Here is a 14,117-nt window from a genome sequence, read left to right as displayed (position 1 = left end):
TGGACCAAGAAGAGAGAAAAATTCATGTCCAAACTAAGACAAAAGAGAGAGAGAAGAGATCCTAACAACCAACCTTTGGTTGTTGGTAAGAAAGAAGGGATATGAAGCAACTTACCTCACGCCATGACCCATTACGTCGTGCCTCTCTCCCTTGAATTTTTCCACGCACACTCTTTTGATTTTTGGCATCTCAAATTGATCACATCAGGTTCTCACCGTCCCTCATGATCCCACATTTAAATAGGAGAAGAGACAGGATTTTGGTGAGAGTCCAAACTCCTTGGGACTCTTGAATTTATGCCGCCCAACCCATATTTCCTTTTGCACCAATATATCTCACAGAGAAAGGATTTTTCCCATGGATACTTACACGCACAAGGAGAAGAGGGCATGGGGTATATGGCATCCAAAATTCAAGTAGACATGGGACTCCTTATGGCGCATGGAGAGGGAGAATTCTAACACCATAGGACTCCTCTTTAGGTGGCTGATTTAAACCAAATAAAATTCTAATCAATTCTAATTATATTAGAAATTAATTAGACCCAAATAGATTGAAATCCTAATCTGATTAGGAGCCCAAACTATTTAGATTAAAATCTAATCCAATTAGAAATTAGATACCACCTAATTAGAGGAGGAGTCTTAATCTTTTTGAACTTTCTCTTGGTTCTTGAGTCAAACTCGATTTAATCCTAATCTAATTAGGATTTAGTACATTCACGAAGAGGAGAACTCCTAATCCAAATAGGAACCCAAACACTCTTAGTTAGATCTTAGTCTAATTAAGAATTAAGTCAAATCTAAATCTTAATCAAATAAAAAATTATTCTCTCATGCAATTTAGTTATCTCATAACCCAATTAGGCTTGATCAAACCAAACTCATGTCAAGTCAAATTGAATCTAATTCAATTAGATTTGATACAAGCCCCATTGCTCAATCAAATTGAGCCAATTAGCAATCTAATTACTAATTAATCCTCTTATAACTTACTAACTCTTTAGCAAGTTATTTAATTACAATTTTTGCATTAGATTAATCATCAATCAAATTGATAATTAAATCCTATCATGATTCATAATCATAATTCAACCATCTGATCAGTCAAAAATCTTTTGTGTGTGATCCCATAGGTTTTATTCTGTCTGGTAGTGAGATATATTGCGATCTCTATCACAATATCATTAAAACTCCTTTCAATGGGTTGGAACCATTCCAACTCTGCCCATCAAAGATCATCAATCATCGAGATGATGCTCGTAGGTCTCACAATCCATCAGTGATACCTAGCAGTATGTAGTATCAATCTAGCAGAATAAAAGATGATGAACCTCTAGGTGCAGTTAACGTATAATACAGTCCCTCTATCGTGAGTTCCGATCAGATGACAGGTCATGGATGAATCGTCATCGATCATATGATAGATTTAATTAGCTCAAGTCCATGTATGATTCTCATAATTTTTTTTTTATTAATCACACTGCTATGGCCATAGACTTAAGAACTCAGCTTCTTAAATCTCATAAGACTACTCCCTTCTGTTAGGATCGATAGATTCCATCTAGGTGCATACCCTACTCCTACAGTGGATCAAGTGTCACCAACATCCACTACAAAGATTCATTGAGTTAATATTTATATGTAGTCAAACTTCAGCAGCCTCACTGCAAGCAGCTGTAGCACTGCAGAACAAAGGACCAGTCATACTACTGCAGCATCGAGAAAGTCACTAATGAGTAAGCAGACATCCATGTGACTTTCTGTGTTGGTCATGCTCAGTGCCAGTTGTTCTCTAACAACTACCTGCACTCTCGCTCCAGTGCCACTACACCGCAGACTCGAGACTCATCTGTCTGAAGGAAGCGATCCGTGTACTGATCTATCTGGATCAATCACTATCTTTATGATAATCCTATGATCAGGAGTAATTTAGGAATTAACCATCAATGACATATGTCTCAAATTCTCAACTCTTTGAGAATATATGTCATCATCTTATTAATCCCTTGGATGATTTATGGATACATAAAACATAAATGGTAATATAAGTACCTATTAAGTATAAAATTATATCCTAGTAATATGATATGCGTCCGCCAAGATTAACTTTCAAGGCATACATCCAACAATCTTCTACTTGCACTAAAGCTAATCTGCCATGTATCAAGCTCCATCTTCACAAGACAGACTTTAGTCTTTGGCTAGCTAAGTGACTTATCAGTGGGTTAACCATATCTCATATAGAGTTTGCTTTCTACACCTCTATGTATTTCTACTTGAGATAGTCACATATTCTGTTGCTCTATGTGCTTGGATATCTGATGAGATCTAGGTTCCTTAACAAGAGCTATGGTGCCATTATCTTTGCAGTATAGTGTCATGATATCTGATAGCATGATATCTATTTCTGTAATTATCATTAGAACCAAAATGCATCCTACACATCTATAGTATACTCAGCTTCCATCGATCGATTGCTTGGAACCCTTCCAAGATACCGACATGATGACACAGAAACACACCCCATGATGTAGACATTCTACCATTAACATCAGACATAAAATCTGAATTGGTGTATCCTCCTACTCCTAGCTTTGATTCTTCTTCAAAATTAAAAATAAATTCTTAGTTCTTCTCAAGAATTTAAGGATATTTTCACAGCAATCCAGCACTGTCAGCCTGGATACAACTAATATCTACTCATGACATTTACAGTATTAACTATATCAGTTCAAGTATATTACATGACATATATCTATGTCCAAGAGAGTAGCAGATCCCTTTCTGAGATTTTTATGCTGAATACTTTCAGCATCTACTTTCTGTACTTTATCTGTGAAAACACAAGTATCCAATTACATCTATCTCTATAGATCTTTATATTCTTAGAATATAGGATGCTTGCTTTATATCTTTTATGAAGAATTCTATATACAATCATATTTTAACCGATATCAGTATTGGATACTCCCACTGAACTTTTTAAAAACATATAATTCTTTATTTCTGATCAAACAATTTGAACATATCATTGAAATGAATGTTCCAACTCTAAGATTATCGCAGACATTGTGATCTCCTATCACGATAAGTGAAATCCATAAACTACTCTATATAAAAATTTTCAAAAGATATCTAGTCAGAAAAGCTATTTCACATCTTTTTTTTGGAGTCGATGTCTAACAACGCCTCGTTGTAGGTTTTGAGATCATCTCTATGTTTTCTATCTCTCATGAGAAATAATTTTTCTCTACATCCTCTGTTAAGCATACCTAAATATCTTTCGAGAGGATAGGAGATCCTACTGTATGTACGAGGTAGAGGATGAACATACGTATACTGGCTCATCATGAATAGGTTCTTTAGGTCCTATGGCTCGCTGCTCTTCAGAGACATTCTCTTCGAGCTTAACTTTTCTCCCACTGCTTCACTTGGTTAAATAATTTTCTAAGAAGATAGCATGTCGGGCCACAATCATATTGTAATCCTTTTAGAAGAAAAGTAGTATTCTAAACTCTTTTAGGATGAGTTTTATAGGTCTATTCTTTAACATATCTACCTGCTGTCCTTGACATAGGCTGGATATCTTTAGATCTTGAAATAACTAAGATTTAGTTCTCACCATGTTATATCTCATACGGTGTGGTAGGAAAGATTTAGAGAGAACTCAATTTTATAAAAATAAAGCATGTCCTTAAAGAAATAAAAATAAATCAGTGAAGTCCATCATGGACCAGACCATATCTCATACAGTCTCATGACTCTTCTTAATTATCTTGTTAAATTGAGATGTACTAAGAGAGGTCCAATATGAAACTTATGCTATTTCATGAGATAATCGAAAATTTTTATCATTGGTATTGCATCCTCGATCTGATCAAAGTACCTTTAAGATTTTTTTGATTTGCTTCTCTACTTTACATTTAAATTCTTTAAACTTTTTAAAAATTTTAGATTTGTATCTCATATATTTATCCATATCATGACTGATCATTGATAAAGATAACGAAGTAGAGACAACTCCCTTTGTTAGCACATTATACGGGCTACACACATCAAATGTGTACTAAAATAAGTATCTCAGTGGTCCTTTTCCTTTTGTCCCATAATAGTAGCTTGATCATATTTTCTCAAAGAGATGATGCACAAACTAGATATGACTCAGCAGTTAATGAGCCCAAAAGCCCATATTACTCTAGTTTGTTAATCATTTCTTCTTCTATATGACTTAGCCTAAAGTTTCACATATACTTTAAGGTTTATCTCAATTTTAGTTCTCTCAGATCCAATAGTATTCACTGCTTGCTCAATTAAGTTCACAAATATATCACCATGCAAATGATAGAGACTGTCTCTAAGAACTAAATCCAAATGATAATCACAAAGGATAGATGTCCATGGCCACAGCAGCAATTCTTGCCCTTTTGTCAATTTCAAGGATTACTTCCTCAGTCCTCTACCTTCCTATAGACTTTATATTAAAGTACATAAGAAGCACTAGAGTCTAAAACTCAATTGGGAGAAGAGAAGATCGTAAGAATAGTATTGAGCAATTTCGACATACCTACTCTAGACGTGTCATTGTTTCTTTAGGCTCTCCAGGTATATACTTCTGAACTTTTCAAGATTTCTTAGTTACCAATATTTTGACCAATTCAGATAAGATGCCAAGATGGTCATTCACATGATAGTTTATCATAAACTACTCATATAAACTTTGCAGGATTAAATCCACAAGTAATTCTTTATGCATGGTCATATCGAGCCTTTTAAGCTCTTTAATGTTCTTGATCATTATCAAATAATGAACATAGATAAACTGTCCATCATGCATCTTATACGTTGTGCGATTCTGATCATCTCACAATACTTGTAGATGAATCAATATATCGTTGGTAGTGAAGATGTGTTCATACATACGTTGGAGTTTATCTAACATGGACTTCAATATATAATACCTATCCTTATTGTCATTGTCCATCCACTCATCAAGTATAGCTCATTGACTTTGGTAGAGAACATTAGAATAACTTGGTAGAGAACATTACTTAATTTTCTAAAAATTAAGAACGATTCTTAAGTTTGTGAGCTAATCTATATAATTGGTTTCTATTAAACGGTTGATATCTAGGATTTGAACTAGAGGGTTGGAAGCTGACACAATAAACAGTAGAGAGCAAAAATTTTAGTTAGATATTTATAATTATTTTATAATTTACTCTAGAGATTTTTAGATGCAAAAAGATTTTTACTATTTTATCAGATCTCCCACACTCTCTGAGTGAAAAAATAAAAATTCTAACGCGATAACTGGATTTCTAGTGGGTGATGTAGTCCCACCGATATCGTGTACCTCACTTAATAGTTATTGATAGCACGCACATCGATGCATGGACAACTCTTTATCCAGATGCTTTTTTAAGCATATTGCAGCGACTTGGTCTCTAAGTCATGTGGGCTCACCTAACAGTTATTGCCTACACTTCTTAGTTAAGTCAGATCCACCATTTATAAACAGGTGCAAAGCCGTCATTGGGTCCCTCACCTAACAGTTAATGAGCCCAACTCTATCTTTACCCTGAAGCAACTCTTTGCTAATAGAGTGATTGCGTGTTCTCGATGCAACTGAACCACTGTGATCAGTTGAAAATAATCAACGTTGGTAGCACGTCCGCACATCTACAATGGTGGAAGACCATTGGACTTAATATTTATGAAAAAATTTTGGTTTAGATCTCATCTAATCAATCATCATATGACTGATCTAATTGGCATGGACTAAATCAAATCACCAAGCAACCAAGTTTGGGACTCAATATTCCAAAATGATCAGATAAGTGAAGATTGGTGGGGATCCCTCCGTTGCTTTTTTTAGGCATCAATAAATTGATCAGATCAGCGAACGAAACCAATTAAATAACCATCTTTCAATTACTTACCTTAAACACTAATTGATTAATTGGTTCGAATAGGTTAGCTTAGTTAAATTAGATTTGAAACATAGAACCGAATTAGGTCCTTAGGTTAATCGATTCTACATATGGATGTCAATCGATTCGATCAACAATAATTGTATGATCTTAAGCTCTATTGATCTCATTCTAATCAACACTTAATTCGGTTTGATCAACTGCTAAATCGATTTTGACCCATTATGATCAAATCAAAAATCCTAGATGTAATCCAATTATATGACCTAATTTGATCTACCCATGATCAATCCCTCATACACAAATACTAATTTCAGATCTTAAATCTAAATTTTTTGATCTAAATTCTTTGCATGAAAAGTATATTTTAATTTCAAAATAATTTTCAGATCATACATACAAACATATGTCATATACATGAATAAAGTTCAGATCATAGAAACAAATTTTATCCCTAAACATGCTTTCATATATTATATATATGAATCAAAACAGATCTTGAAACTCTTTTCAGATCTAAACAATAAAATATGTATCATATATATGCTAAAAAATTAAATCTAAATTTTATTTTAATAAAAAATTTTAATATTATTCTAGAACAACCATACAGCATAACAAGTTATACCAGGACAACCTTATATCAGAACGATATCAAAAACTTTTAGATCTAAAATTTTTTTCTACAGATTTCAGATCTAAATCTTAATCTCATGTATATGACGTGGTTCTGATACTATTGTTGAAATTTTATGATTTTAAGCATACAAAAATTTTGAAATAAGTATGTAGTGAAAATTTTAAAAATTCAGATTAAATCTAATTTAATCTAAGTATGTATAAGATCAAATCTTAAAATCATAAAATAAGATCGACATATGTGAGATAAGATTTAGATATAGAAATCAAATAGAAAAAAATAAAGAGAAGATGAAAAAAATAGGATGATAATGATCTCTACGTTAGAGATCATGAGAAGAATACTTTCTTCTCTTTTCTTCCTGAAATTCATGGACCAAATCTCTACACTAGAGATGTAAGAACCTATATCCAACTCTTGGACAAAGAGGAGAGAAAAATTTATGTCCAAACTAGAACAAAAGAGAGAGAAAAGAGGCCCTAACAACCAATCTTGGGTTGTTGGTAAGAAAAAAGAGATATGAACCAACTTACCTCATGCCATGACCCATCACACCATGCCTCTCTCCCTTGAATTTTTTCACACACACTCCTCTAGTTTTTAGCATCTCAAACTGATCACATCAGGTTCTCACCGTCCCCCATGATCCCACGTTTAAATAGGAGAAGAGATAGGGTTTTGGTGAGAGTCCCAACTCCTTAGGACTCTTGAATTTATGCCGCCCAACCCATATTTCCTTTTGCTCCAATATATCTCACGGAGAAAGGATTTTTCCCATGGATTCTTACACGCACAAGGATAAGAGGGCGTGGGGTATATGGCGTCCAAAATTCGAGTGGGCTGGGACTCCTTAAGGCGCATGGAGAGGGAGAGTTCTAACACCGTGGGACTCCTCTTTAGGTGGCTGATTTAAACCAAATAAAACTCTAACCAATTCTAATCATATTAGAAATTGATTAGATCCAAATAGCTTGAAATCCTAATCTGATTAGGAGTCCAAACTATTTAGATTAAAATTTAATCCAATTAAGAATTAGATGTCACATAATTAGAAGAGTCCTTATCCTTTTGGACTCTCTCTTGGTGCTTGAGTCAAACTCAATTTAATCCTAATCTAATTAGGATTTAGTGCACCCATGAAGAGGAGAACTCTTAGTCCAAATAAGAACCCAAACACTCTTAGTTAGATCCTAGTTTAATTAGAAATTAAGTCAAATCCAAATCCTAATCAAATAAAGAATTATTCTTCCATGCAATTTGGTTATCTCATAATCCAATTAGACTTGATCAAACCAAACCCATGTCAAGTTAAATTGAATCTAATTTAATTAAACTTGATGTAAGCCCAATTACTCAATCAAATTGAGCCATTAGCAATCCAATTGCTAATTAATCCTCCTACAACTCACTAACTCTTTAGCGAGTTACTTAATTATAATTTTTGCATTGGATTAATCATCAATCAAATTGATAATTAAATCCTATTATGATTCATAATCATAATTCAACCATCTAATCAGTCAAAAGTCTCTTTGTGTGTGACCCCATAGGTTCTATTCTATCTGGTAATGAGATATATTGTGATTCCTATCACAATATCATTAAAACTCCTTTCAATAGGTTGGAACCATTCAAACTTTGCCTATCAAATATCATCGATCATCGAGATGATGCTCATGGGTCTCACATCTACTAGTGACATCGAGCAGTATGTAGTGACAATCCAGCAGAATAAAAGGTGATAAATCTTTAGGTGTAGTTAACGTATGATACAGTCCCTCTATCGTGAGTTCCGACTAAATAGCAAGTCATAGATGAATCGTCATCAATCATATGATAGATTTAATTAGCTCGAGTCCATGTATAATTCTCATGAAAATTTTTTTTCATTAATCACACTGTTATGGCCATAGACTTAAAGACTCAGGTTCTTAAATTTCATAAGACTACTTCCTTTTGGTAGGATCGATAGATTCTATCTAGGTGCATATCCTACTCCTACAGTGGATCAACTGTCGTCAACATCTACTACAAGGACTCATTGAGTCAATGTTTATATGTAGTCAAACTCCAGCAGCCTTACTGCGAGCAGCTGTAGCACTGTAGGTCAAAGGACCAGTCACACTACTGCAGCATTGCGAAAGTCATTAATGAGTGAGCAGACATCCATATGACTTCTCGTATTGGACACGCTCAGTGCTAGTTATTCTCTAACAACCCCTGCACTCTCACTTCAGTGTCACTACACCGCAGATTCGAGACTTATCTGTCCGAAGGAAGCGATCCGTGCGCTGGTCTGTCTAGATCAATCACCATCTCTATGATGATCCTATGATCGGGAACAATTTAGGAATTAACTATCAATGACACATGTCTCAAATTTTCAACTCTTTGAGAATATATGTCATAATCTTATTAATCTCTTAGATGATTCATGGCACATAAAATATGAATGGTAATATAAGTGCCCATTAAGTACAAAATCATGTCCTAATAATATGATATGCGTCAGTCAAGATTGACTTACAGGGCATACATCTAACAGTATATGTATGAATTTTTTTTTTAATTGGATCAATATGGATATCAGCCGATTCGATTAATATATATCTGATCTATTGCCACCCCTAAAAGAAAGGAAGGAGGGCATTTCAGTCGGATCGATCAAGTGGACCAAGTCTAGACTAGTTTTTCATACAGATCTTTTCCGCTTATTCCCTCCAGGATACAATAGCCCGGTCAAATCATTGCATGGCTCAAAATCGACTCGGCACAAGAAGCCGGGTCCGAAGGTCTACTAAATAGCTCTATGTGACTAGGAATGTCTCCTGTTTGTGGGTACATGATATGTTAAAGACTAAGGATGAGTTTCTATCCAAAAAAAAAAAAAAAAACTAATGATAAGATGTCTATTCATAGGCTCATGTTGATGGTCCATTATCAGCCAAAGTAACAGGATATTGAAGTAAGAGGATGATATATTCTTTGTAAAAAAAATAAAAATAATTAGACTTTTATCACGTAAATAACGCGAGTACTGGGAAAGCATATGATAAAAGTAATAAAAATAATTGATCCCCTTACCACATGAATGGTGAAGACAAAATGCGAAACTCAAATGCCCATGGATAATAACGTCAATTTGCGAAACTGGCCTCCATTCATGTTCTTTTAGTATCTCAAAATTTATTTATAAATTATTTTTATTTTGAATATTAAAATATAAAGATTTCCAATGAGCCGCCACTGGATCGTCAGCAACATGCGAGGCTACCAATCTAACCGGATTGCGGCTGGTTCGGAAGAGCCGGAGCACAGACCTTGGCGAATGAAGTGCTCGGGAGAGCTGGAGACTGATACCCACTGACAAAATTCGACGCCTTCAGGTAGCAATAACCAGACCCATCGTCAACCGAGGTGGAAGCCGCGCAAGAGGCGGCCAAAAGGCAGTTCAACCGGCATGCCGTGATCCCCACAAAGAGCTGCTCCGTCGAGATCTCCGGCGGGTAGGTCAAGAACAGAGTATTATCCATTTGCAGCATGGTAGAATTCCCAGGACAATCTTCGATCTCAGTCCTCCTCTTACACCCCTTCCGGCGATCGCTCGGGTCGACGAACTCGAAATTCTTCGACGGGCAGCCGCAGACCGGGGATGTATCGTTGTAGCTACAAATTCCCATGTTGCCGCACCAGCCGAAGTCCGTGCACTGGTCCGCCACCGCCGACCACCTAGAGGTGGCGGTGATGCTGCCGCTGGCAACGCTGTAGGCCCTCAGATTCCCATCGGAATCCAACCTCACGAACCGCATCGCCACGGCACTCTCAGCATAATCGCTGCTGTAAGCTATGACCACCGAACCCGGGAGCGATTCATCGGAGAGGGAAACAATTCCATTGGTGTGGAGGGTCAAGACCGGAGATATAAGGGTTTTATTGGCGGTATATGATGAAGTGAATCCCTTATTGAAGTAAGAAACGCTGTCGTTCCAAGTGAGCGTGAGGTTTCCGGTATTATTAAGAGAAAAAGAGTAGAGCCCGGACTTCAGAGTCTGGCCAATGGTGAAATTTTGAGTCTGGAGGATGGTGTCGGTGGAGTTGTCGAAGCTTTGCCAGACGGAGCGGCGGCGGTTCTTGAGGATGAGCTTGCCGGTCTCGCTGAGGAAGGCGGCGGTGACGCCCTTGCCGGAGGTGTTGGACTGCCAGACGACGGCGCCGGAGCCGTTGGTGAGGCGGAGGTCGCCGTCGGAGCGGAGCTGGAGGGAGGCGGCGGAGTCGACCGCTGCGGGGGTGTTGTCGGCGCCGACGGCGGTCCAGACGCGGATGGCGCCGGAGTAGGTGACGGCGGCGAGAAAAAGGGAGGGGTTGTCGGGATCGGGGACGAAGCGGAGGGAGAATGTCCGGTTGTCGGAGGTCCAGGAGGAGGAGTTGGAGGGGGTGAGGGTGGCGCCAAGGGGGATGTCGGCGGCGCCAGCGAGAGGGAGGCCGTTGAGGAAGAGCTGAGAGGAAAGCGAGAGCAAGAGGAGGAGGAGGAGGGCAGGAGGGGAGGAGGAGAATAAAAACCCCATTTTTAGCTCCATTTTTCTCTCGCTGTCAGCTTCTTCTCACTGGGTGCGAGTTGGAAGAAGGGCTAGAAATAGAGTAGGGGAATCGACGTACTGCTGAGCCGGTTGATCCTGTCGCTCTGCTAGAAACAGAGAAGAAGGAAGAAGACCGGAACGACGAAAACGTCCGCTGATGGTGGAACTAAACGCGGTTATTCAAACTCGTGTTCAGAAAAAGTTTGTGAAACACGAATATTAATGGGCTTACGTGGATCCCTATCGAAACAATCAGCTGTGCAGGGACGTAAACTGGGGCCGTGAAGAGAGTGGAATGAGGGTATGGAGAGAAAGTGAGTGTTATTTATTTTTGATATGGTGATTTGATGCCATCGTCCATGAGATCGGCACGCCAGGGACTGCCATCGTTTTCTAGAGAGAGAGAGTTTTTTTTTTTTTTTGGTTCTTAGTGTTTTACGGTCAGTGTGGCTGACGGCCGAGACCACGACCAAGGGCCGGTCTAAGTGGAAAGCCGAAAATTTTTGGACCCAGGCGTGCATCATACTGTAGCTCGCGGCAGCGGTGTGAACGGATGCTGATGGTTAGAAATTATTTGATTCATTCCGTGGCATTTGACATCTCAATAACGACTGACATGTGTTTACCGCTGCTGTTCGCACTCATAGTTTTATCATCTATTCGACATTTTTTAATATTTTCTTTTGAGAAAACATATACCAATCATAATTAAATATTACAGAGTCTTGACCGATTAGCTAAAGTAAATACTGAAATTTGACGATGTATTTAATTGCTTGGACTTGCATCTTGTACGAAGTGTGTCAAGATCTGTTATCAAACTTTCAATATGAAGATTTTAAATAAGTCATTGCCTTTAGAACATTGAATTTAGATATTTCCCTCATCTAATCCTTCACAATGCACCAAAGTTGCATGGACTTTTTCCAATAATTAAGACTGCCACTGATTAATATTAGAGATTCTATAAGTAGAATATGTGGAGGAATTCTCAAGAAAGTGGAGTATGCAGAATGAATGTTCAACGGGCTGCTAAGATAGTCTACTATTGCCATTGTGTGCATGCATGTTGCAGTATACATTTTTCACATCTTCATAAATATGGCAATAATCACCTTTTCTCAATTTACTTGATGAAATTTGCATGGTTTCGTTTGTCACTATTATGATAAATATTTTCTAACTGAATAAAATATTTTTTATCTTTATTTATTTTTATTTTTATTTTGTTTGAAAGGTGGGTACCTGAAGTAAACATAAAGATACAATTAATTGTTAGATTGCAGTTATATAAATTTTTATTTTAACATAACACATGGACCACAAGGTTATATTTTATGAAACATATCTTGGAGTGCTTGTCTCTGCAAGAGAAAAGTTTAGTGGAACTATAACTCTCAAGTAAGCAACTCCATAATCAATTGACCTAACATGTTTGGTAACAAATGCGAAAGTTGTGCTAATTTTCTCTCATCATGTGGCAAGAGAATTGTTCAAGATGCATGAAAGGAGCTAGAAGATGCTATTCATACTCCATAGCTATAATTATTATATTCTTTAACAATAGTAATCATCAATTGGATTAATGGAATGGTTTATCCATAGCTAGCATTATGGAAACCACTACCAAGGTCACATGCGAAACCCCACATATCTAACAAAGTGTATTTAACAAAAATCAAATTGTACCATTGAAATATAAATGTTAGCATCATAATTCCATCCAAAATAGTGCAAGCTAAGAGAAAAATATTCAAATACCCATACTACAAAATAGACATTTTTTTTTTTAAAAAGAAGGTAGTTCAGGGAATATTCATATCTGTATAGAAATCCTTTGAATTTAAAACCATTGGAGATATATTATTCCTTGAATTAGTCCATATATCAAGACTAATTTACTTTCATTAGAATGCATTGCCTTGTTAATTAATTTATAAGCCTTCCTTCTATTTTTTTTTCCTTTTTTTCTTTTTAAACTCGTTGAGACAGCTTCCATTAGCTAGCCTTGGAATATACAATCACCATAATCTACATTTAAAAACTATTATGAAATTGGCTAAGAATGGAGGAATAGACTCCCAGCAAACCACCTCTGAATGGTCAGCAACATGCAAAACTACCAAATCTATTGTATTTTTAGCATCTTTGTAGACATGCTTTGTTTCAAAAGTAGCCTGAGACAATTTCTAGATATCTCATAACAATTGATGAGAATTGTCCCTCCGCCTAGTATCTATTAAATCATAATTTTGGAGTTCCCTTCTAAGATTACATTTAATACTCTCAACATAGGGACTATGTATGCTAGACCCTCTCATGCCTTCGTAGCTCTGATGATGGTACCATGGTATCAAATAGATAACATCCACCCATAGCCACAAAATCTAATCTATAATTTTTTATCATAAACTTGACGCAATCTATTGAACCATTCTCCTTTACATTTCCATCAAAAATAATCTTGAAGAAACCAGAAATTAGAAGCTCTTAGATGAAAAAAAAAGAGCATGTTTGGATGGTTAGACCCAAAATCTTATGGGATTCATGATAAAACCATAAAAAAATATTATATTATAAATAGGTCAGGATCTATATTTATAAATATCTAAAATCATTTTTGGATGAACTGATCCGGATTCCATAGAAAGAAAAAAAATGACTTTAGCTAGAATCCACACCAGCCCATCCAAAAAATAATTTTTTCTCCCTATAGAATTCGAACCAGCCCATCCAAAAATGATTCTAGATACTTATAAATATAGGTTCTGATCTACTTATAATCTAATATTTTTTCATAAATCTTATAGGATTTTGGGTTCAACCATTCTAACGATCCTGAAAACGCTTAGTGACTGCTAAGCAAGAGCCCTAAATTTTTTCTAGATATCAAAAATTATTTAAGCATGAGAATTTATCCATGGATTGAAATTACCTGAAGACTTTAGTCAATGTTGTTAAATACTG

General features: G+C 36.4%; 1 protein-coding gene across 1 annotated transcript; it reads right to left on the bottom strand.

The window, feature by feature from the left end:
- Nucleotides 1-9,851: 9,851 nt before the first annotated feature.
- On the bottom strand, nucleotides 9,852-11,150 carry LOC105037966 (G-type lectin S-receptor-like serine/threonine-protein kinase At1g34300). Its single transcript, XM_010913609.4, has one exon. It carries the CDS (start codon nucleotides 11,148-11,150, stop codon nucleotides 9,852-9,854), a length of 1,299 nt encoding a protein of 432 aa, XP_010911911.4.
- Between the last annotated feature and the right edge of the window lie 2,967 nt (nucleotides 11,151-14,117).

Source organism: Elaeis guineensis, chromosome 1 (genome assembly GCF_000442705.2).
Source record: "Elaeis guineensis isolate ETL-2024a chromosome 1, EG11, whole genome shotgun sequence".
In the NCBI taxonomy this organism is placed as follows: Eukaryota; Viridiplantae; Streptophyta; class Magnoliopsida; order Arecales; family Arecaceae; genus Elaeis; species Elaeis guineensis.
Note: the sequence above shows the minus strand (reverse complement) of the source record. Positions and strands in the feature narration are given on the sequence as shown.